This window comes from Mustela putorius, unplaced genomic scaffold (genome assembly GCF_011764305.1).
Source record: "Mustela putorius furo isolate JIRA1106 unplaced genomic scaffold, ASM1176430v1.1 tig00000224_pilon_pilon_pilon, whole genome shotgun sequence".
NCBI lineage: Eukaryota > Metazoa > Chordata > Mammalia > Carnivora > Mustelidae > Mustela > Mustela putorius.
The window spans coordinates 17,805,969-17,828,902 of NW_025421321.1; the positions used below are offsets into that span (position 1 = coordinate 17,805,969).

Genomic DNA, 22,934 nt, shown 5'->3' on the forward strand with positions numbered 1-22,934 from the left:
CAGAGAGCCAGATGCGGGGCTCGATTCCATGACCCTGAGATCATGACCTGAGCTGAAGGCAGAGGCCCAATCCACTGAGCCACTCAGTGGATTTTTTTTTTTTTTTAAGATTTTTATTTATTTATTTGACAGACAGAGATCACAAGTAGGCAGAGAGGCAGAGAAGCAGGCTCCCTGCTGAGCAGAGAGCCCCGGTGCAGAATTCCATCCCAGGACCCTGGGACCGTGACCTGAACTGAAGGCAGAGGCTTTAACCCACTGAGCCACCCAGGCATCCCACAGGGAGAAGTTTTTAAAAAGATCCCAATACCCCACCTTCAGAAATTCCAAACCTTTATATGTGCATGGGGCCCAGGAATACCTTTGGAAAGCCCTCCCACTCCCACTCCCCAGTAATTCTGCTGCTGAGTCAGGGTTGGGGCCGCTTCCACAGGGTAAGTGTGAGCCAAACAGGAGCGTGCAATACCATTCCTAAGGCAGGTAACTGCAGGACACATCCTGACCTGTAGGTCTTTGCTCAATATTAAAAATAAATAAATAAATAAATAAAATTCATCCTTTCTTTTCACCGATACAGTTATCTTCTAACAGTTTACTACTGTTAATTTACTTACTGTATCATCTGAATTCATTTATTTGAGTGTAAACTGAACATTACTAGTGAACCTCGAATTCTAGAAGAGGGTAGCACATAGAAGGCCACATGTTTTTTAATCAATCAGTCATTTAAGGAGTGGAGGAAACAAGAATGTGGCTAGTACAGAACAATAAGGAGGCAATGGAAAAACCTTTAATTTTGATGTTGGTCAGTTTGCTTAACAAGGAAAAGGGAGAGAGGGGTGCAGTTTTTAAATTTTCAATTTTTTTTAATAAACAATGTATTTTTATCCCCAGGGGTACAGGTCTGTGACTCACCAGGCTTACACACTTCACAGCACTCGCCGCAGCACACACCCCTCCCAATGTCCATCCCCCCAGCAACCCTGTTTGTTCTGCGAGATTGAGTTTCGCATGGTTTGTCTCCCTCCCGATCCCATCTTGTTTCATTTATTCTTTTCCTACCCCCCAAACCTCCCACGTTGCATGAACGTAGTGTTGTTACAGGTGTACAATATAGTGATTCAACGATTCAGTACATTAGCGCTCAGAGAGGAGGTGAAGTTTTTTAAAAAAATGTAGTAGGATGGGGAGAAAGGCTAGTTTTTCCTTGTTCTCGAGTTTCTTTCTGCTTTCACTCTCATGCTTCTGGGTACATAACAAACTAAAAACCGCCAGAACGGCCCACCTGGCCGCCTTCCCTAACTATTCATCCACCCAGATTTCACGCGAGCGCAGCAGAAAGCAGCACCTGGACCTGAAATCTTTTCAGGATGGCTGTCTGCCAGGGTCGGCGCGCGACCTAGGCTTACGCATGCGCAGTAGGCAAGAGTCGTCAGCGTGCGCGGGAAGCTGGGCCGCGTCCGCTTATGATTGGCTACCGCGGCGGACTCCCACCCACCAAAAAGCAGCGGTGGGTGCTGATTGGGCGTCTCAGCAAAGGCCGGACGCCGCACGGGAGGGAGGGAAGGGAGGCGGGAAACAGCTTAGGGGGTGCGGGGTCGCGCAGTTCCTTTTGGCAGTCAGCGGAGAGGTTCCGAAATGGCGGTGCAGCCGAAGGAGACGCTGCAGCTGGAGAGCGCGTCCGAGGTCGGCTTCGTGCGCTTCTTCCAGGCCATGCCGGAGAAGCCGACCACCACGGTGCGCCTCTTCGACCGGGGCGATTTCTACACGGCGCACCACGAGGACGCGCTGCTGGCCGCCCGAGAAGTGTTCAAGACCCAGGGGGTAATCAAGTACATAGGGCCGGCAGGTGAGGGCAGGGGCTGCGCGGGCTCCCCTCGGGCGGTGGGCAGCGAGCGGACTCTAGGGCAAGGAGTTACAGGGGCGGGGACGTCGCTGCCTCCCAGGTATGGCGCTTCTTCTGGCCGCTGCCTCGGCCAAGTGGGGCGCCATCCGCCCCTGCCCCGCCTCCGCCCTTGAGTCGGTCCCTCTGCAGCGGCCCCAGACCTGAACTAACTGGAGACAAGGAAGGAACGTCCCCTCTGCCCGGCGTTTTAATACATTAGTTTTTTTTTTTTTTTTTTTTTTAAATTGCACAGCGGTCGCATGGGTGTCTGCCCGCGGCCCCGCCTTGGCCCTGTAGATCTCCCCGCAAACTCCGGCCCAGGAGTGAGATTTAAAATAGAAGGGGGCTCGGGAGAACATTTCATGTCATCGGTGTGGTTTTGCCCACCCTCCACTTAACTCTGGTTCCGTGCCGGGATCTGGAACGGGTTGCTATTGATAGGCAGCAGTGTCAAGTGGTCAGGACCTCGGACTTGGAGCCACAATTCTTGGATTCGCGTCGCGGCGCCTCCACTTAACATCTGTGACTTTGGACTAGGCACGTTTGTCTTGGCCTCAGGTCGGCTGTGCGTGCCCTCCGTAATCCAGCCCCATGTCTCTCGCATTATCTCTCCTTGTAAGGCTGCAGACTTTTCACACTATGTGAGCTAGACGTTCTAGAGGTTTCGTGTTGATTGCTTAACTCCCCGGCACCGTTGTGATGGAGCATTCTTCCATCATAACGGAGTGAGGGGGAGGGTGTAGTGAGGAGACGTGGGTTCTAGTCCTGCCTTTACCACATGCAGATGGAATGTTAATGTTTCATTTATCTGGCAAAAATTTATTGAGTGTTGCTGTGTCAGAGAGGGTTATGGACACTGGGAAAGACAGTATCTTTGCCTTCACAGAGCTCACTCTAGTGGAGAGCAAGGCAGAAATAATCAGTTATTGAAAGTGAAGAACTGTGGAAGTGTGTGCTCCATAGCAAGTTGTTGAAGAGGCCTAGAAAAGCAGGAATGGCAACGATTGGAGACCACAGAAGCAGCACTGGATGAGAATAAATTTCTCTTGCGTCTTGAAGGACTAGGCTTTCGCTGCGGAGAGGGTCTGAAAAAAGGCCGATTGGTGTCCCTGGAACAGAAAACCGGGAGGAGGGTGGCCCAGGTGGGTGGGGTCAGAGGATCCAAGGCTTTTTTTTCCGTTGTGCTGAGTTGAAATTTTATGCTGTAGGCCCAGAAGTTGGATAACTTAAGTAAAGGTGGAGAGGTGTGTTGGATGTTTGGCTGTAAGATGGGGGCTCAGTTAGAAGGGGCAAGAGGAGAGGTGTTAGGATCAATGAAGACCAGCCAGAGATAGGGAGGGATGGATGGCTTCATAGTTAATGATGGTCTAAGTTACTTTCCGGTTTTAAAGTTACTCAAGGCTAGTAAATGTAGTTATCCTATTTTTGTATTATGCAGCTTAGAATAATTTAAGCATTTAAAATGATGTAAAAAGTTCTAAACATACTTATATGGTTCTGTAAATTGAATCACTGATTTTTTTTAAGCGCCCGTTAATGATTCTAATGTTTTTATTTTTCTAATTTAGATTATGAAACGAATAATGGATGCTAAGCTTTACACCCATTTACTGGGAAGGAAGTTTAGTATGAATACCCAGTATCTTATATAGTGGAGTATAGACTTTTTATTTTTTTATTTTTTTAATTTAAAAAAAAATTTTTTTTTAAAGATTTTATTTATTTATTTGAAGTAGGCAGAGAGGCAGGTAGAGAGAGAGGAAGGGAAGCAGGCTCCCCGCTGAGCAGAGAGCCGGATGCAGGGTTTGATCCCAGGACCCCGGGATCTTGACCTGAGCCGAAGGCAGAGGCTTTAACCCACTGAGCCACGCAGGTGCCCCCGAGTGGAGTAGACTTTTTAAAAAACAATTTTTCCTTTCATTGCTCTTGAAAGTTAAAATGTAGGCGTTTACTGGGTGCATTCCTAAGAATAATCTAGTCACTTCCTGTTCATATTGAGAATGGTGTTAACGGTGAATTTAACTTTTCAGAGATTAGCAAGTAAATGTGAGTTATTCTTAAGCATCTAGTTCTTAGGTTAAACATTTATGCCAAACACACATTTTAGGTAAAAGATTGTCCTATTATATGTTCGGGTAGGATAGTAACAGTGAAATTTTTTAAATTAAATAATTATAGATTTTATTTATTCATTTGAGATAGAGCACAAGCAGGCGGAGAGGGAGATGGAGAGGGAGAAGCAGACTCCCCTGCTGAGCTGGGAGCCGGACAATGGGGCTGGATCCCGGGACCAGGAGATCATGACTTGAGCTGAAGGCAGACGATTAACAATCTGAGCCACCCAGGCGCCCTGGATAATAACAGTTAGAAAAAGATTGATGGGGCACCTGGGTGGCTCAGTGGGTTAAAGCCTCTGCCTTCGGCTCAGGTCATGATCTCAGGGTCTTGGGATGGAGCCCCACATTGGGCTCTTTGCTCAGCAGGGAGCCTGTTTCCCCTCTCTCTCTGCCTGCCTCTCTGCCTACTTGTGATCTCTGTCTGTCAAATAAATAAAATTAGAAAAAAAAAAAAAAGGTTGATCATTTGTTACTAGAAATTGGCTGAAATAAGTGAAAGAGGGAGGTCCTCAAAAATGTCTTGGAGATCCCCAAAGTGGGTGTCTTGGGGTTTTCACTGTACAAGATGCAGTGTAACTGAGCATCTTTTTAAATAATAGATGTTGGTGTGAGGCTGTGAATACTTGTTTCTTGGAAAGAATTTTCCTTCATTTCAACATTAGACCATTTAGGTAAAGGGTTATTAACAACCTTTTTCTGTGCTTCTCTATTCCACCTGGTAACCCTGATCAAATTAAGGTTAGTTATGTTTCTAGGCAGCATTGCTTATTGAGAAATGACCCTAGATTGGTAAATTATACCTGGACTGTAAGGCCTGATGAATTATAAATAACCTGATGAGGGTCACGTGCACTTGCACTTGAGGCAAATCTCAGAGCCTCCGACCTTTTCCCACATTCTTTAGCAGTCAAACTTGTCTCTGACTGTAGAAGACAAATTGTTAGAATGCTCTCAATTCCTGCCTTCAAGGATCCTTTTTTTTTTTTTTAAGATTTTATTTTTTAATTTGACAGAGATCACAAGTAGGCAGAGAGGCAGGCTGGGGGAGAGGAGGAAGCAGGCTCCCTCCTGAGCAGAGAGCCCGATGTGGGGCTGGATCCCAAGGTTCTGGGATCATGACCTGAGCCAAAGGCAGAGGCTTTAATCCACTGAGCCACCCAGGCGCCCCAAAAGGATACTTTTTATAATATAACAGGTTTGTTGAGATACTATTCACATACAGTATGATTCATGCATTTACTTTTGATTGACACATGTAAACAATTCAGTGTTCTGTTTTATAATTCAGTGGATTTTAGTATATTCACAAAGTTAAGCAACCATCATGGCAATACATCTTTTTTTTTTTTTAAAGTAGGCTCCATGCCCAAGCCACACATGGGTCTTGAACTCAGCACCCTGAGATCAAGACCTGAGCTAAGAGTTGGATGCTCAGCTGACTGAGCCACCCAGGTGCCCCACCACAGTACATCTTACTTATTTATATATTCGTTTTTAAAGTAATCTCTACACCCAACGTGGGCTTGACCTCAAGACCCTGAGATCAAGAGTCAGATGGATGTTCTACCAACTGAACCAGCCAGGTGCCCCCACAGTAAATTTTCAAAACATTTTTGTCTGTCCCCAAAAGAAACCCTGTACCCATTAGCAGTCACACCCCCCGCCGTTCCCCCTCATTCTCCCAATGCTGGGCAACCACTAACCTCTCATCTATCTAGATTTCACTTACCCTGGACATTGCATAAAAATGGAATCCTAAGGGCACCTGGGTGGCTCAGTTTGTTAAGCATCTGCCTCAGGCTCAGGTCATGATCTCAGGGTCTTGGGACCAGGTCCTGCTTCTGGCTCCCTGCTCAGTGGAAAGTGTGCTTCTCCCTCTGCCCCTTCCCCTTGCTCATGCTTGCCTGCTGTATCTATCTCAAAGAAAGAAATAAAATCTTTTAAAAAATGGAATCATAAAATATGTGGTCTTCACTGACTTCTTTCACTTAATATTTTCAGGTTCATCTCTGCTATCAGTACTTCATTTCTTTTTATTGCCAAAAAATACTCTATTGTATGGATATATCATATTTTGTTTTTACCCATTTGCCAGTTCACAGACATTTGGGTTATTTCTTGTACCTGTACTTTTTAATTTCATCTGTACCCATTCTTTCCTCCCTATTGTGCCAGTGAAGAGATGAGCCTTTTGCTGTGGTCTGGATCCCAATCCCCTCTTTCAGAGTTGGCTTTCTGTTTCCTCTCCTCTGGTTCATTCTGCTGGCAGGTAGACTATGTCTTTTAAGCTACTTTTAATCTTCAACATTAATGATCACAGTATTATTTTTAAAAAGCCCTGTGAGATGGGTCAGTACCGAGCTCCAATTTATGGATAAGAACTCTGAGTCACTGAAAAAGAAAATTACTTGGGTTTTGCCTCCCTCCTTTTTTTTTTTTTTTTTTTTTTTTTTTTTTTTGGTCATAATTCAGCTTAGAAAACATCTCCTGTTGGGAGCCTTTCTTGATTTCCCTGTTAAGACTGCCTGGTTATCTGCCCTACCCCTTAGGTATTCGCTGCTCTTGGGCCTTTTTACCCTAGACATAGCATTTATTCTACCTGTTGCCTGTGTATTCCAATAGACTGAAAGCTCTTAGTAGAACCTGTGTTTTAAGCAGTGTCTTTCTCTGAACTCTAGCCCCTAGCATGATGCCCACATGTAGCAGACACATGGTAATTGTCATTTCAATGAGGTTGGGGGCTCCAAATTATTCTCGAAGAATCTTAAATGAACCTGAGGCTATTCCTTCTGCTGTACCCTAGGTGGAGGCTGGGTACCTTTCTGTTCCTGTTCTCTTATTATTTATTTTTTTTTTTTTTAAGATTTTTATTTATTTATTTATTTATTTGACAGATGGAGATCACAAGCAGGCAGAGGCAGGCAGAGAGAGAGGAGGAAGCAGGCTCCCTGCCGAGCAGAGAGCCTGATGCGGGACTCGATCCCAGGACCCTGAGATCATGACCTGAGCCGAAGGCAGCGGCTTAACCCACTGAGCCACCCAGGCGCCCCTCCTGTTCTCTTACTTTACACCACGTCAGTTTTACTTCCCAGCAGGTTAGATAAAGCATACAATGCCAGTCTCTTCACCAGGAATGCAGACTAGCACTTTCGGTGCTCATCAGTAAATAAGACTTAAAATGCACCACCACCCAGTGTGTCACAAAAACTCCTTTGAAAGAAATAGTAACTTCGCAGGATAACTTTGGCAGTTGGGTGGCTGGACTGTCTTATTAGCAATAGAGGTAGAGGAGGCCATGGGGGAGAGGAATCATCTCACTTGTCTCTCCACTCCACCAGCTCTTAAGAAATCACCACTGTTGTGACTCTGTTTCTGTTCAAAGTGTTGTGGGTGGAGGGACTCCTGGGTGGCTCAGTTGGTTGAGCGACTGCCTTCGGATCAGGTCATGATCCTGGACTTTCAGGATCGAATCCCACATAGGCTTCCTGTGCTGTGGGGAGTCTGCTTCTCCCGCTGACCTCTCCTTTCATATTCATTCTCTCTCTCTCTCTCTCTCTTTCAAATAAATAAATAAATAAATAAAATCTCTTTTTAAAAAAGTGGCAGTAGAAAGTTTTGACCAGTTTGCTCTGGACCCAGGTAGATAACATTGATGTGCAAAGTAGTTGGGTATAATAGGGAGGGGTGGGGCTTGTGGATCTGAGAGTGCTTGTTCGGCCTGTAATGGCATTCAATATCAAGTACTTGAAAAACCCTGTGCTGGGCAGACAGTTCGGCTGGCATATCCTGGTTTGATTTAAGACCTGTTTCAGAATTTTACCAGACTAATCTTGTTTTTTCCCCCTCTCAGAATTGTTTTTGCTGAGTTGGATTTTACATTTTGCCTTTTAATTTAAAGGATGATATGAAAAACTGTTTTTGAAACTCACTATTGTATTTACTGGAAGTTGCTGGTAAAATTCACAGTGGTGTTTATCAGAACCTTTGGGAGAAATTCTCTGATTTTATATTAACTCTAGTTTGCTGCCTTTTTTTTTTTTAATATTTATTTATTTTAGAGAGCGAGTCTGTACTAATAGGAGGAGGGGCAAAGGGAGAGAATCTCTAGTGGATTCCACGCAGAACCAAACGTGGGGCTTGATCTCAAGACCATGAGATCATGACCTCAGCAGAAACCAAGAGTTGGACGCTTAACTGACTGAGCCACCCTGGTGCCTGTGCTGTTTTTCTTGAAGTTTTTTTTTCCCCTTGTTTTTATTTTTATGATGTCTCATCTTTTGAATAATGTTACTCACAGGGAATTTAACTAGATGGGTTGGTAGGCTGACCAATCATTCTCATTTGCTTGGGACTGTGGGGGCTTCTGGAACACCAAACTTTCAGTATTAAAACTGGGAGAGTCTCGGGCAAAATGGTAAGAGTTATAGGCAAAACCAGGAAATAATTTAGATAGGGCTGACCATTCCACTGAGGTTCTGATCCTGAGTGTTAGTTGGGAGATACGAGCCTGTTGCAGGCTGGAGGCCTTCAGTCTTTCCCATGCCTCAGAACGTGAGTACAGACCTTGTTGAATGGGATTCTAGAGTAAACATAATTCTCATGCAACTTGCTGTCTAAATGCAACCTAAAGAAACAGCAGTCACATAGTATTCAAGTCTGTAAGAAAATGTGACTGTTAAACTTACTGAGTTGAAATTGGTGTCCTAAATAGTGTTTTGTTCCAAGTTTGAACTGATTGAATGTATTTTATTTTATTATCTTTTTAAGATTTTATTTATTTATTTATTTGACCGATAGAGATCACAAGTAGGCAGAGAGGCAGGCAGAGAGAGAGGAGGAAGCAGGCTCCCTGCTGAGCAGAGAGCCCTGTGCTGGGCTCTATCCCAGGACCCTGGGATCATGACCTGAGCCAAAGGCAGAGGCTTTAACCCACTGATCCACCCAGGCGCCCCTGATTGACTATATTTTATTTTAATTTCATTTATTTATTTATTTATTTATTTGACAGACAGAGATCACAAGTAGGCAGAGAGGCAGGCAGAGAGAGAGGAGGAAGCAGGCTCCCTGCTGAGCAGAGAGCCCGGTGCGGGGCTCGATCCCAGGACCATGGGATCACAACCTGAGCCGAAGGCAGAGGCTTCAACCCAATGAGCCACCCAGGCGCCCCAACTATATTTTAAAGATAGGGAGATTTCAGGAAAAATATTTCATATTTTGAGCTGCTTTTTGAAAATTCCGCGCAGTTGAAAACTCTGGGTATAAAGATCCCCGTGGTTCAGCAGTGTGTTTGGAGCTGAGTGGCTGCTCTCTCTAACATAGCCCTTTACCCCAACGTGCTTTTCCTTCTTTTGTCACTGTTCCGACCACTCTATATGATCTCTTTTGAAGCCACCTACCCTGTCAGGTCTGTTCCTTTGCTCCTTTGATACCTGCCTGGTTGCTATAGATATTTGTTTGCCAGTCTTGGGTGAGGTACAGAATGTTCTAGGGAAGAACCTTAAGAGAGGCAAGATTTCAGCCCTTTTTCAGCTTGTCACACAGTGGGAATTATTGCTAGTACTTGTAACTAATGAAAGAGATACTGGAAGTATCATCTGTGCTTAGCTGTACAAAACAGTTGCCTTATGTCATTTAATTAATCTTTATGCTTGTTTGTATTTGATATTTGTACTTGGCATGATCTATTATTAAATTTAGGTTAAACTTTTAATAAGATCCAGAATTGTCAGAAAAATCTACACGTATTAGCTTTTTTTTTTTTTTTTTTTTTTTTTATTTGACACAGAGAGGGAACATAAGCAGAGGGTGTGGGAGAGGAGAAGCAGGCCTCCCACCAAGCAGGGAGCCTGATGCAGGGGCTCAATCCCAGGACCCTGGGATCATGACCCGAGCGGAAGGCAGACACTTAACAATTTAGCCACCCAGATGCCCTAAGAAGTATTACCATTAAGTGAATAATCAGTATTACCTCTACTGAATGAAACCCAGTGTTGTAAGAATCCACATGCCTCCAAACATTGACCGGTGTCTGCTAGAGAAGCAAGATTGTTCCCAGTTGAAAACCATTGATCTAAAATAAAGACCAAAAGTTTGAAAACTGTGTTGATTGGAGAGGGGAAATAGATGCACTCATACTTAATGGATGATGGTGCTAATTAGCACAGCCAATCAAGGAGAATATTCTGGCAGTATTTATCAAAATCACTCACATTCTTTGACAAAGTCCAGTTGGGGGCTTTGTCTTACAGATGTGCTCACCTGTTTGGAGAGTGAAGCATGTACAAGATTGTGCAGCGTTATTGTAATAGTAGAGACTGGAAACAACCTGTATGTCCATCAGTAAGAGACTAATTAAATTATAGAACATCCTCAGAGTCATTGGAATGTTTGCAGCTGTAAACAGAAAGAAGCTGATTGTAATGATGGAACAACCTCCAAAATATATTCAAATGTTAAAAAAAAAAAAAAGCCAAGATACAGAACAGTGTTTGTAGTATGTCCTTATTGATGTAAGAGAGGAACAAAGTAATGCTTGTATGTGTATAGCTTGTGTTTGGGAATATATTTTATAAACTGATAGCACTTGGCTGGTGAATTGGATATGTAGGGGATCATTGGTGAAAGGGAAGTCCTTCTTTTTGCAGTACTTCTTTGAACCTTTGAATTTTATCCTGCGTTACCTAGAACATTTTGCAGTGAATAATGACATACATTTTTATGGGCCTTTCAGGAAAAGTTTAATTACATATAAATACTGTATAGTTATAAGATTTTTATTCAAAATTCTGAGAAACTAATTATAAGAAAGGACAAGTAAGTTTAGCTGGATACGCATTTACTCTTTTTTATCTTTGATATGAGGCTCAATCCCAGGACCCTGGGATCATGGCCCAAGGTGAAAGCAGACACTTACTTAACCAACTGAGCCACTCAAACGCCTCTGTCTTTGTATTATTTTCTTCCTCTTCCTCCTCCTCCTCTTCTTCTTCTTTTTTAAGATTTTATTTATTTATTTATTTGAGAGAAATCGCAAGAGAGAACATGAGTGGGGAGGAAAGGGAGAAGTATGTTCCGTGCTGAGCAGGGAGCCCTGCAATCCCACGATCCCAGAACAGGACCTGAGTTGAAGGCAGACACTTAACTGACTGCAGGTGCTCCTATCTTTGTATCTTTTTAATTTTTTATTTTGATGCATAGGTTCCACAGAAAAAGGTTGGGTGCTACATCTATTTATCTTTTTATACCCTTCAACTGGGATGAGTAGTAAGTACTTAACAGTTTATTGAAGGAATGAATTACTGAGAGAAGAATGTAGCTTGGCTGGGGGGGCGAGGGGGGGGTCGCCATCGTGTTAGGTACCTGAACACTTAACCACTTTAAATCCGCAAATGTGTAATATGTATTTTTAATATTTTTCTTTAGGAACAAAGACCTTGGAGAGTGTTGTGCTTAGTAAAATGAATTTTGAGTCTTTTGTAAGAGATCTTCTTCTAGTTCGACAGTACAGAGTCGAAGTTTATAAGAATAGAGCTGGAAATAAGGCCTCAAAGGAGAATGATTGGTATTTGGCATTTAAGGTAATTATCTTCCTCTTTAATTTGGTTATTATTTTTAAGAGTAGAAAAAATAAAGATGTGAGGGACTTCACTTGTGTGTTTTAATATTTTAATCAGGTTGTGATAAAATGCTTTGAGAAATATTCTTCAGCATGTGGTTTTTAAAATCATGGTTTAATAGCAGTTTAGAAATTCAGTAAATCCTTATTAGGAGTATGAATACGTGAAGCTTTGTCAATATCCCTGAAACCTAAATAAGAAAATAGATTTTATGTAAAATTGAATACCAGCATTAAACAAAGATTTGATTTTGTTTTTAAAGTAGTATCACACAGATTAACTGTATCCCAAATACCTCATTTAAACACTTTTTAAAGATTTTTATAATTTTCATTATTATTTTTTAAGATTCTATTTATTTGAGAGAGAGAGACAGTGTGAGTAGGAGGGGCAGAGGGAGAAATAGTCTCAAGTAGACTCCACACTGAGCATGGAGCCTAATGCAGGACTCCATCCTAGGACCCTGAGGTCATGATCTGAGCTGAAACCAAGTAGGATATTTAACAGACTGAGCCACGCAAGCACCCTATTTTAATTTTTTTTTGATGATTTATTTGAGAAAATGCTCAATAGCAAATTAGGGAGGAGGCAGAGAGAAAGAATCTCAAGCAGACAACCTGCTGAACATGGAGCCCCAGGCTACCTTGGGATCTTGATGTGAATGGAAGTCGAGTCCCAAGCTTAACAGGATCAGCCACCCATGTGTGTGCCCTCCCCTTTTTTCTCAAATTTTCTCTTTTTTTTAAAACTTTATTTATTTATTTAAAGTAATTTCTACTCCCAGTGTGGAGTTTGAATTTACAATTCCGAGATTGAGTCATGTGCCAGCCAGGAGCCCCTCACTTGTACACATTTGTAATGTCTTTGTATCTTTCTATATGCTTTTCTCTTCCATTAAATGTGTAATTTTTTATAAGTTAGGAACTTTGTTTAATGGTAATCCTATTCCTTGGTGTCCCTAGAAAGGCTTATTGACGTGCGTATTTTATGCATTCGTGGAGATAGTAGTGCTGTTTTGTTTGCTATAATGACTAACTTCGTTGTTAGTCTCTAAGGTCCTGTTTTTGGTTGTTCAACTGCGGTGCCTGTGGGGAGTAAGTTCTAAATAAATACTGGAATAAATTAATGGCAGAATGTTGTTGGGGAGCAAGATTTATTCTTGAAAGGGAATAAATGTGTGATAAGGGTGACCGTGCTCTGGGCTTACAGTCAGCATATATTCTTTATTTTCTTCTCTTGTCTCTCTGGGTGTCCTTGGCAGATTTCCCAACCTTCTCCTGTATCTGTTTCTCTATAAAAAGTAAAATTAGGTTTTTTTGGATGCTTTCCAACTTGAAAGTCCTGTGATTTTTTTTTTTTTTTTCCCTTTTGAGGTTTAATAAAATCCTTTAACATTTGATCTTGGTACTACCCCAAACATAATTTTGTTCAATTCTTGTTTCATAGTGTGTCCTCCTCCCCCTGCCAGCCTTTGTAAATGTAGACATTTACTGAAGATAATATCTGGGAGAATATAGCATTGTACATTATAGAGTTCCCTGGGGATTTTCATTGGTGTTTTACTGAGAACAGTGGGGCTCTTACTTAGAGTGTTAGCCTAGGTCTTGAAAGATTTTAATAGAAAATTAATAGAAAGATTTTAATAGAAATCACCACAAAGTGATGTTTTCTATTTCATTCTTCATAGAGCTCAATTAGTTAACACCAAAATGTGGACTCCTAAGTGTACAAGAGATTACCATGATTATCAGCCCATCACACCTTACGATGCTATACTATATCCAGATCCTTAAAGATGAATTCTTAATGCTTACATTTTAGGTCAGGGGGATGTTTTTTCAAATATATATCTTTATCAGATTAAAAAGGTGTTATCTTCATCCTGACATTTTAAGTTCGGATCTAAAACTGCATCAACTGATTTATCTTTACATTTTTTTAGCCTATTGAGTCTATAATAAAGTATTAGTGATATTTAAAATAGTTGATTTCTATGATTGATTTCTTTTGCATGTTCTCAGTGGTATGTTCAGAGCAGGAAAAGACCTTGGATACCATCTAGTTCACAGATTACCAGTCTTTATCATTTTCAAAGACCCTCAAGAACACAATTTTTTTTTTTTTTTTTAAAGATTTTATTTATTTATTTGTTAGAGAGAGAGAGAGAGTGAGAGAACACAAGCAGGCAGAGAGGCAGGCAGAGGCAGAGAGAGAAGCAGGCTCCCCACCGAGCAAGGAGCCCGATGTGGGACTCGATCCCAGGACCCTGGGATCATGACCTGAGCCGAAGGCAGTGGCTTAACCAACTGAGCCACCCAGGCGTCCCAAGAACACAATTTTATTAGGTACTGGTTCAGAGACTTTTTTTAAAGGTGTGTTTCCTAATCTGTACAAATCCAAAGTATATATGTAAAAATATGATGTTTACATTTTGTAATTGAATCAGTGCTTTTAAAATTTGAATGCAAGATGCTTTCTCCATTTCATTTTTTAAAAAAATTTAAAGAGGGCCTGGCTGGCTCTTTTGGTACAGCATGTGACTCTTGATCCTCAGGATCATGAGTTCAAACCCCATATGGCCATGGAGCCTACCTTTAAATAATACTAATAAATAAAATATATGTATATATTTTTAAAGATTCTAAGTCACGGCGCCTGGGTGGCTCAGTGGGTTAAAGCCTTGGCCTTCGGCTCAGGTTATGATCCCAGGGTCCTGGTATTGAGCCCCACATTGGGCTCTCTCCTCAACAGGGAGCCTGTTTCCCCCTCTCTCTCTGCCTGCCTCTCTGTCTACTCGTGATCTCTGTTAAATAAATAAATAAAATCTTCAAAAATAAATAAATAAATAAATGAATGAATGAATAAATAAATATTTAGTCATCTCTGTACCCAACATGGGACGCAGACTCATGACCTGACATCAAGAGTCCCATGCTCTTCTGACTGAGCCAGCCAAGTGCCCCCTCCATTTGATTTTGATCCAGATTTTAATCAACAATCCATAGTTTTAAAATATTTAGATTCGTATTGTAGAAAAATAAATTTTATCATGATCATACTGATAAAAACCTTCAGGAACTTTGGACACCTAAATGATAGTGTGTATAATCCAGATGTGGGATTTCAAATTGAAAATTTGTTCTTTTTTTAAAAATTATATTTATTTATTTGACAGAGAGATCACAGGTAGGCAGAGAGGCAGGCAGAGAGAGAGGAGGGGAAGCAGGCTCCCTGATGAGCAGAGAGAGCCAGATGTAGGGCTCAATCCCAGGACCCTGGGATCACGACCTGAGCCAAAGGCAGAGGCTTTAACCCACTGAGCCACCCAGGCACCCTGAAAATCTGTTCTAATAAATTTATTTTTAGATCTGATCAAATGTCCTGAAAATAATTGGAAAAAACAGGGAGGATACTTTATAGAAAATGAGATAGGAATAATTAGAATATATTGTTATAAACAGTTTTTCTTTTCTTTTTTTTTTTTTTTAAGATTTTATTTATTTATTTGACAGACAGAGATCGTAAGTAGGCAGAGAGGCAGGCAGAGAGAGAGAGGAGGAAGCAGGCTCCCTGCTGAGCAGAGAGCCCGACGTGGGGCTCCATCCCAGGACCCTGGGATCATGACCTGAGCCGAAGGCAGCGGCTTAACCACTGAGCCACCCAGGCGCCCCAAAACAGTTTTTCTAAGAGAACATTTTGTTAATGAAATTGGTCAAGGTTGGGTAATGTTTGTTTGTTAGTAAAATTTTAAGTACGTTCAACAGTTCTGAAAATTTTTCTTTATTTTTTTTAAGGCTTCCCCAGGCAATCTTTCGCAGTTCGAAGACATTCTCTTTGGTAACAATGATATGTCAGCTTCCATTGGTGTTGTGGGTATTAAAATGTCTACAGTTGATGGCCAAAGACAGGTCGGAGTTGGGTATGTTGACTCCATACAGAGGAAGCTAGGACTTTGTGAGTTCCCTGATAATGATCAGTTCTCCAACTTGGAGGCTCTCCTGATTCAGATTGGACCAAAGGAATGTGTTCTACCAGGAGGAGAGACTGCTGGAGACATCGGAAAACTGAGGCAGGTAAGGGAATCAAGTTAGTGATGGAGGAGAATCTAAGCCTATGAAAGACTCATTAACATAACAAACACCTTTATTTAAAGAAAAAAAATAATTCAGAACTCAACTTTTTTTTTTTTATCTAAGTACAGTAAGGTATTTTCAGGATAATCTTGATGTTTATCTTTCACAGAAACTTTCTATCTTTGAGGACACCATGGGTTTATCAAATAAGTAAGATGTAAAGCTTCAGGGTTATTTTTTGATAGTTCAAGTGGAACTTTTAGTCTCTTTTACTGAGTCTTTTTTAAAAATTCTGATTGTATTGTTTGGGTAAGTGTATGCTTTATTTAGGTATCTTTTTTCTTTTTGTGGGCTTCAAATGCCATAGGAACTGCTTGGGAAAGAGTAAAACTATGATGGGCATTGTTAGCATAGGTTAGTATTTAAGCAACTTTCCACAATTACTTATTTTGTTTAGAGTTTTTACTGTTGAAACTATTTTTTGAAAGCTTTATGTGAAAATAATTTTAAATTGTCATGGAAACATAGATTTTAAAAATACGTTTATAAATTACCAGTATCTTTCACATTATATAAAAACTTAATGTGGGCTAATAATTGGTTAAGCTGTTGTTACTGTAATTATGGTATATAGTTTTTTCTTATTATTAAAAAAATCCTTTTCTTGGGGCGCCTGGGTGGCTCAGTGGGTTAAAGCCTCTGCCTTCGGCTCAGATCATGATCCCAGGGTCCTGGGATCGAGTCCTACATTGGGCTCTCTGCTCAGCAGGGAGCCTGCTTCCTCCCCTCACTCTGCCTGCCTCTCTGCCTACTTGTGATCTCTGTCTGTCAAATAAATAAATAAAATATTTTTTTAAAAATCCTTTACTTGAAGTAATTTAAATTATTTCTTGTAAAATAGGTTATTCAGAGAGGAGGAATTCTGATCACAGAAAGAAAAAGAGCTGACTTTTTGACAAAAGATATCTATCAGGACCTCAACCGGTTGTTGAAAGGCAAAAAGGGAGAGCAGGTGAATAGTGCTGTCTTGCCAGAAATGGAGAATCAGGTATGTGGATTAAAATACAAATTTACTCTTACATATAAATTGTATAAATTATAATCATGACTTTTAGAAGGCTACTTGTTTCATCTCTCTCAAAGTCTAAACTATGGATCATTGATACTAAGTTTATTTTTACCGTGAGGAAGCTTGTGAAAAACTTAAGGAAATTACTAGAAAAATTAAAACAGTCTTAAATATAATCACATTATATTTATACACATATGTCTTTGGGGACAAGAAAGAGTTTTATTGGGGCACCTGGGTGGCTCAGTGGGTTAAGCCGCTGCCTTCGGCTCAGGTCATGATCTCAGAGTCCTGGGATCGAGTCCCGCATCAGGCTCTCTGCTCAGCAGGGAGCCTGCTTCCTTCTCTCTCTCTCTGCCTGCCTCTCTGCCTACTTGTGATCTCTCTCTGTCGAATAAATAAATAAAATCTTTTAAAAAAAAAAAAAAAAAAAAAAAAAAAAAAAAGAAAGAGTTTTATTGATTTCACAGGAAAGAGCCTGATCCTGTCTCTTACATGGACGAGATAGTATAGTGGTTGTAGGAGGGAAAAGAGACCTCTCGCAGCATTATAATGTACAAGTTCTGGGTTCTTTAGTTAATTATAATTACTTCACTTTTTTGAGAGGCAGTTTCATTGTTTGTTAAATAGATAATCTTAAAGGATTGTTACGAAGATGAGGAAGTAATAAGGGTGAAAGTAAATATAGTATGTAGCGCATAATAAATATTACATTTAAACAGGCTAAAAGAATAGCACTAGTTATGTATGTTTAGTGGTAAAAATGAATATGGAAATAATGTAATTTCTTAGAGAATTTTCAGTGGTTGAAGTGTTTGTTCATATCTTTGGGGTGGGTATGGTTTGAGATGTGCTCTTATGTATTTAAAAATACTTTGGAAGCTCTTACATGATAATTTGGTGGATCCCTGATAAGTAAAATGAAAAATTCTATTGTATGCTTTAAAAAGAACAAGCTTGGGACCTGGGTGGCTCAGTGGGTTAAGCCTCTGCCTTCGGCTAAGGTCATGATCTCAGGGTCCTGGGATAAAGCCCTGAATCAGGCTCTCTGCTCAGCAGGGAGCCTGCTTCCCCCCTCTCTCTCTGCCTGCCTCTCTGCCTACTTGTGATCTTTCTCTCTGTCAAATAAATAAAATCTTTTAAAAAAAGAATAAATAAAAGAACAAGCTTTATGACTTAGAATTCTGAAAGTAGAGTTAGAACTAGAATGAACTTGGACTATTAATGATACGGGATTTTGTGGTAATTTACTGTTGTGTAATAGTTTGATTCTTATAAACTTAAGTAATTATTTGAATGTGTGTGTGGCAAAATCAAAAGCCAGTATGTATAAGTAGTAATACTGGTATTAGAAACTTACTTCTTGAAAATATAAAGAAACTCCTAGGGTTACTAACAAGTGTTTTTATCTGTGTGGTGACATTGCAGGAAATTCTGACAGTCTTAGGCATTTGCTGGAGTTTGGTAAGGACACATAGATGACTGTTTTCGATTAGGGAAAATAAATTACAACTCACAATCTAATACCAAGTATATTTTACTTAATTATTATTTTTTAATTTTTTAAAAAAGATTTTACTTACTTATTTGACAGATCACAAGTAGGCAGAGAGGCAGGCAGAGAGAGAGATGGGGTGGGAAGCGGGCTCCCCGCTGAGCAGAGAGCCTGATGTGATGTGGAACTCGATCCCAGGACCCTGAGATTATGACTTGAGCCAAAGGCAGAGGCCACCCACTGAGCCACCCAGACGCCCCATTTTATTATTTTTAAAGATTTTATTTATTTATTTGGCACAGAGAGAGAACAAATGGGGGAGGGGCAGAGGGTAAGGGAGAAACAGAATCCCCACTGAGCTGGGAGCCCAGTGAGATGCAGTGTGCTGGGTGATGTGATGTGGGGTGCAATGCGGGGCTCCATCCCAGGACCCTGAGATCATGACCTGAGCTGATGGCAGATGCTTAACTGACTGAGCCACCTAGGTGCCCTTAAGTATACTTTAATATGTAGGATTTGTCTTTGGGCTATCAGTTTAATGTCCTGAAACTTCTTATGTTACAGTAATAACAGACAGTTTATTATACTTATTTATTTACTTTCAAAAGATTTCATTTATTTAGAGAAGGGGTGCTCTGATGGGGAGAGGGGCAGATAGAAAGGCAGAATCTCAGTAGACTCCACACCGAGTGTAGAACCCCATGTAGAACCCCACTGAGCCCAATCTCAGGACCCTGAGATCATGATCTGAGCCAAAATTAAGAGTCAGGCATTTAAACTGACTGAACCACCCAGGTACCCTGAAACTTCCTATTAAATACACGTGTAGGAAAATGCATATATCGTAAGTGTATAAATGAGATTATCATAAATTGCAAATACTCAAATAATCAGTGTCCATGAGACAAGATAGTACCAGTACCTCAGTGACCTTTTTATGCTTCCTTCTAGTCATTACCCTACCAAGGATAACCCTGGTTCTCAACTCTTACAGCACAGATTTGTTTGGCCTGTTTTTAATAGTCTATATTAAAGGAATCATGTAGTTTGTGCTGGTTTTCTTTTGTTTAGTATTATGTTGGTGAGATTTATTCATATTGTCATGTGTCTCTGGATTGTTGGTGCTTATATGCTTTTTTGTGCAGTATACCATAGGGGTGAACTTACCACACTTGGTAAACATTTGAGTCATTTCTGCTTTCGGGTATTGTAAATAGTGCTACTGTTAAAGTAAAATTTCACTTTCTAAAAGTCGTTTTCTAATCTTAAGCAAGATTTATTTAAACTCTTCTAGTTTTCTTGATTTAGATTGGGAAGGAAGACCAAGGAAAATGATCATGTTTAGAATTTATTTCCATTTTGCCTTCTTTTTTTTAATCTCTAGGATTCTAGTGATAGAATCTTTTATTTTAAATTCTTAATCTTAGGTTGCAGCTTCATCATTGTCTGCAGTAATCAAGTTTTTAGATCTCCTATCAGATGAATCGAACTTCGGACAGTTTGAACTGACTATGTTTGACTTCAGCCAGTACATGAAGTTGGATATTGCAGCAGTCAGAGCCCTTAACCTTTTCCAGGTAAAACAAACAAACAAAACACATGGATTAAAAATATTGAGTGGTAGGTAGGGGTGCCTGAGTGGCTCAGTGGGTTAATTAAGCCTCTGCCTTCACTTTGGTTTGTGATCTCAGGGTCCTGGGATCCAGCCCCACATTGAGCTCTCTGCTCAGCGGGGAGTCTGCTTCTCCCTCTCTCTCTGCCTGCCTCTCTGCCTACTTGTGATCTCTGTCAGGTAAATAAACAAAATGTTAAAAAAAAATTTTTTTTTTGATGGTTATAAGATGTTTCCTTTGTTGTATACTGAAGAATACTGTTAAGGAACTTAAATATTTTAAAATATTATAGTTAGATAAGCAGTTTTTAAAATTTTGCTAGTTGCCACCTGTATAAGTAGTATTTGTCCTGGGTTTATGACTGGTTTTATCACAGCAGTTTTTTAAAAATTACAGTTTAAGAAGTTTATGTCTAGAACTGTAGTATTATTAAGTGGTTTTGGTTTATGGAAAATACACTACAGAAAATATAGATTAATGGTTGAAAATTTGATTTTAGGAAGAGGGTTTTTTTGTTTTTTAGAAAAAATGTTTATTTCTTTGCTTTGCTTTAATAGCCACCAGAAAGACTTCCATTTCCTTTCATGGACCCTGTGTGCCAGTTATTTTGGCTGTCAACATACGGCCGTGTCAACACATGTGAATATGTATCATGCATTTATACACACATAAATACATTTTAAAGCACTGTGAGACATAGGCTAGGGTTCCACCCAACTGGGGGCCTCTAACGTGCCATGTTCAAGTGATCACTGGTTTGTTTTATCCAAGACTTTCAACAGGCTTTTTCTGGCCTTTAGTCCCAGTTCCCCAGAGATGGGTTAGAATGACAAAATGGGACTTTGTTTTTTAAGATTTTTATTTATTTACATGAGAGAGAGCACACGAGCATGAGCACAAGCAGGGCAGAGGGAGAAGCACAAAGAATTTCTAGCAGATTGCCCGCTGAGCAGGGGGCCTGATGCAGGACTCGGTCCCAGGACCCTGAGATCATGACCTGAGCTGAAGGTAGACACATAACTGACTGCGCCACCCAGGCGTCCCAAAATGGGACAGTATTTAAAGTGAGGTCACCATACTTTGGAGGTCATAAAAGAATGGAAATGGGATGTGCTAGGTTAAACAAGGGATGGCATCTGAGAAGCTACTGCTTTGACTATATGGATTCAAAATACTCAGGTGCTGCAGTATAGACTGACATCCAGCCTGACAGTGACCCAGCTGAGGAAGAGGAACCTTTGTGCAAATTTCTCATTTAGTATTTGAAGAATACTAGTGTTCTTATTTCTAAAATTCTTTAATTCTTTTTCACGGCACAGTAAGGTTTTTACTAATGGGCACGCCATTCTTCCTGCTTTGTTTTTTGTTTGCTAGGGTTCTGTTGAAGATACTACTGGCTCTCAGTCTCTGGCTGCACTGCTGAATAAATGCAAAACCCCTCAGGGACAAAGACTGGTCAACCAATGGATTAAGCAGCCTCTGCTGGATAAGAACAGAATAGAAGAGAGGTATATTTCTCATGTATGCTCCTATAAGCTTTAAGTAACTTCTAATTACTCCAGGATTATGCCACTTACTCTAATATGCAAATTTGCTCCTATATTTTAGCATCCAACTGCGCAGAGAGCTACCTACGTAGTAGTACAGTAGTAATGACTCAGATTGATAGAATAAATTAGTTTATTAATTACTGTTTTTTCCACTATAAAAAAAAATAAGGTTTTATTATGAAGATGGATGGATAGTGTTTCAAACCATGAACTTGGGAGCCTGGGTATCTTGGTTCAAATTATGGCTCTCCCAGTTATTAGCTGTGTCATCTTGAGTAAGTTACTTAAGCTTAGTGTTGTAGTTTTTCCTTTTAAAATGACAATAATAACCTCTTAATAGGGTTGTTACAAAGACTAGATGATTTAATATAGATACATTAAGTACTTTGAAGAAGGTCTAGTACATAGGAAGCACTTACTCTTAATTATTTTAGAAACGATTTAAGGGTGCCTACGCATGTATTTCCGAAAATCTTAAAATTCAGGAAATGAAAGAAAAAGTTTTATAATCCTGTCACCTGAATATGATTAGCATTTGGGTATATTTTATTTTTATCTTTAGTTCTAGATAGGAGTTTTAAGATTTTTCAGTGAAGTATAATGTCCATAAGAGCACAAATCCTAAGTGTGCAGCTTAGTGGATTTTCACAGTGAGCAACACTTTGGTGTAACAACAGATCAAGAAACAACATGACTATGTCCCTAGTAACTCTCCTGGATTCTCCTGCTAGTTACTATCCCTCCTCATTTCAGAAGCGATTAATGTCCTTCAAACATTATGGATTAGTTTTGCCTGTTTTTGAACTTTATTTTCATTTTACTTATTTATTTTTAAGATTTTAAGAGAGAGAGTGCATGTGGGTGGGGGAGGGGCAGAGGGAGAAGGGAAAGATCATCCAAAGCAAACTGCACTAAGCATAGAGCTGGACACCGGGTTCCATTTCAAGACCCTGAAATATGATCTGAACTTGAAACCAAGAGTTGGGTATTTAGCCAACTGAGCTGCCCAGGTCCTCCATGAACTTTATATAAATGGAATCATTTTATTTATTTTTTTTAAAGATTTTATTTATTTGAGAGAGAGACAGTGAGAGAGAACATGAGTGAGGAGAAGGTCAGAGGGAGAAGCAGACTCCCCATGGAGCCAAGAGCCCAATGTGGGACTCGATCCTGGGACTCCAGGATCATGACCTGAGCCGAAGGCAGTCATCCAACCAACTGAGCCACCCAGGTGCCCCAAATGGAATCATTTTATATGGCGACTCTTACATTAGTCCTTTTTTTTTTTTTTTTAAAGATTTTATTTACCTATTTGACAGACAGAGATCACAAGTAGGCAGAGAGGCAGGCAGAGAGAGAGAGAGGAGGAAGCAGGCTCCCCGCCGAGCAGAGAGCCCAATGCGGGACTCGATCCCAGGACCCTGAGATCATGACCTGAGCCGAAGGCAGCGGCTTAACCCACTGAGCCACCCAGGTGCCCACATTAGTCCTTTTTTTTAAGGTCATAGTTGTAGGG

General features: G+C 40.6%; 1 protein-coding gene across 3 annotated transcripts in view; it reads left to right on the plus strand.

The window, feature by feature from the left end:
• The first annotated feature begins 1,550 nt into the window (after window positions 1-1,550).
• MSH2 (mutS homolog 2) overlaps window positions 1,551-22,934 on the plus strand; it is a 78,760-nt gene continuing 57,376 nt past the window's right edge. For 2 of the 3 annotated variants that reach the window (XM_045077809.1, XM_045077810.1), the window contains exons 1-6: window positions 1,551-1,849; window positions 11,425-11,579; window positions 15,413-15,691; window positions 16,593-16,739; window positions 19,683-19,832; window positions 21,243-21,376. In XM_045077809.1, the coding sequence (XP_044933744.1) occupies window positions 1,639-1,849; window positions 11,425-11,579; window positions 15,413-15,691; window positions 16,593-16,739; window positions 19,683-19,832; window positions 21,243-21,376 (1,076 nt within the window). In that variant the 5' untranslated portion in view covers window positions 1,551-1,638. The remainder of the gene's footprint in view (window positions 1,850-11,424; window positions 11,580-15,412; window positions 15,692-16,592; window positions 16,740-19,682; window positions 19,833-21,242; window positions 21,377-22,934) is intronic. The other variant, XM_045077808.1, reaches the window with a different exon arrangement.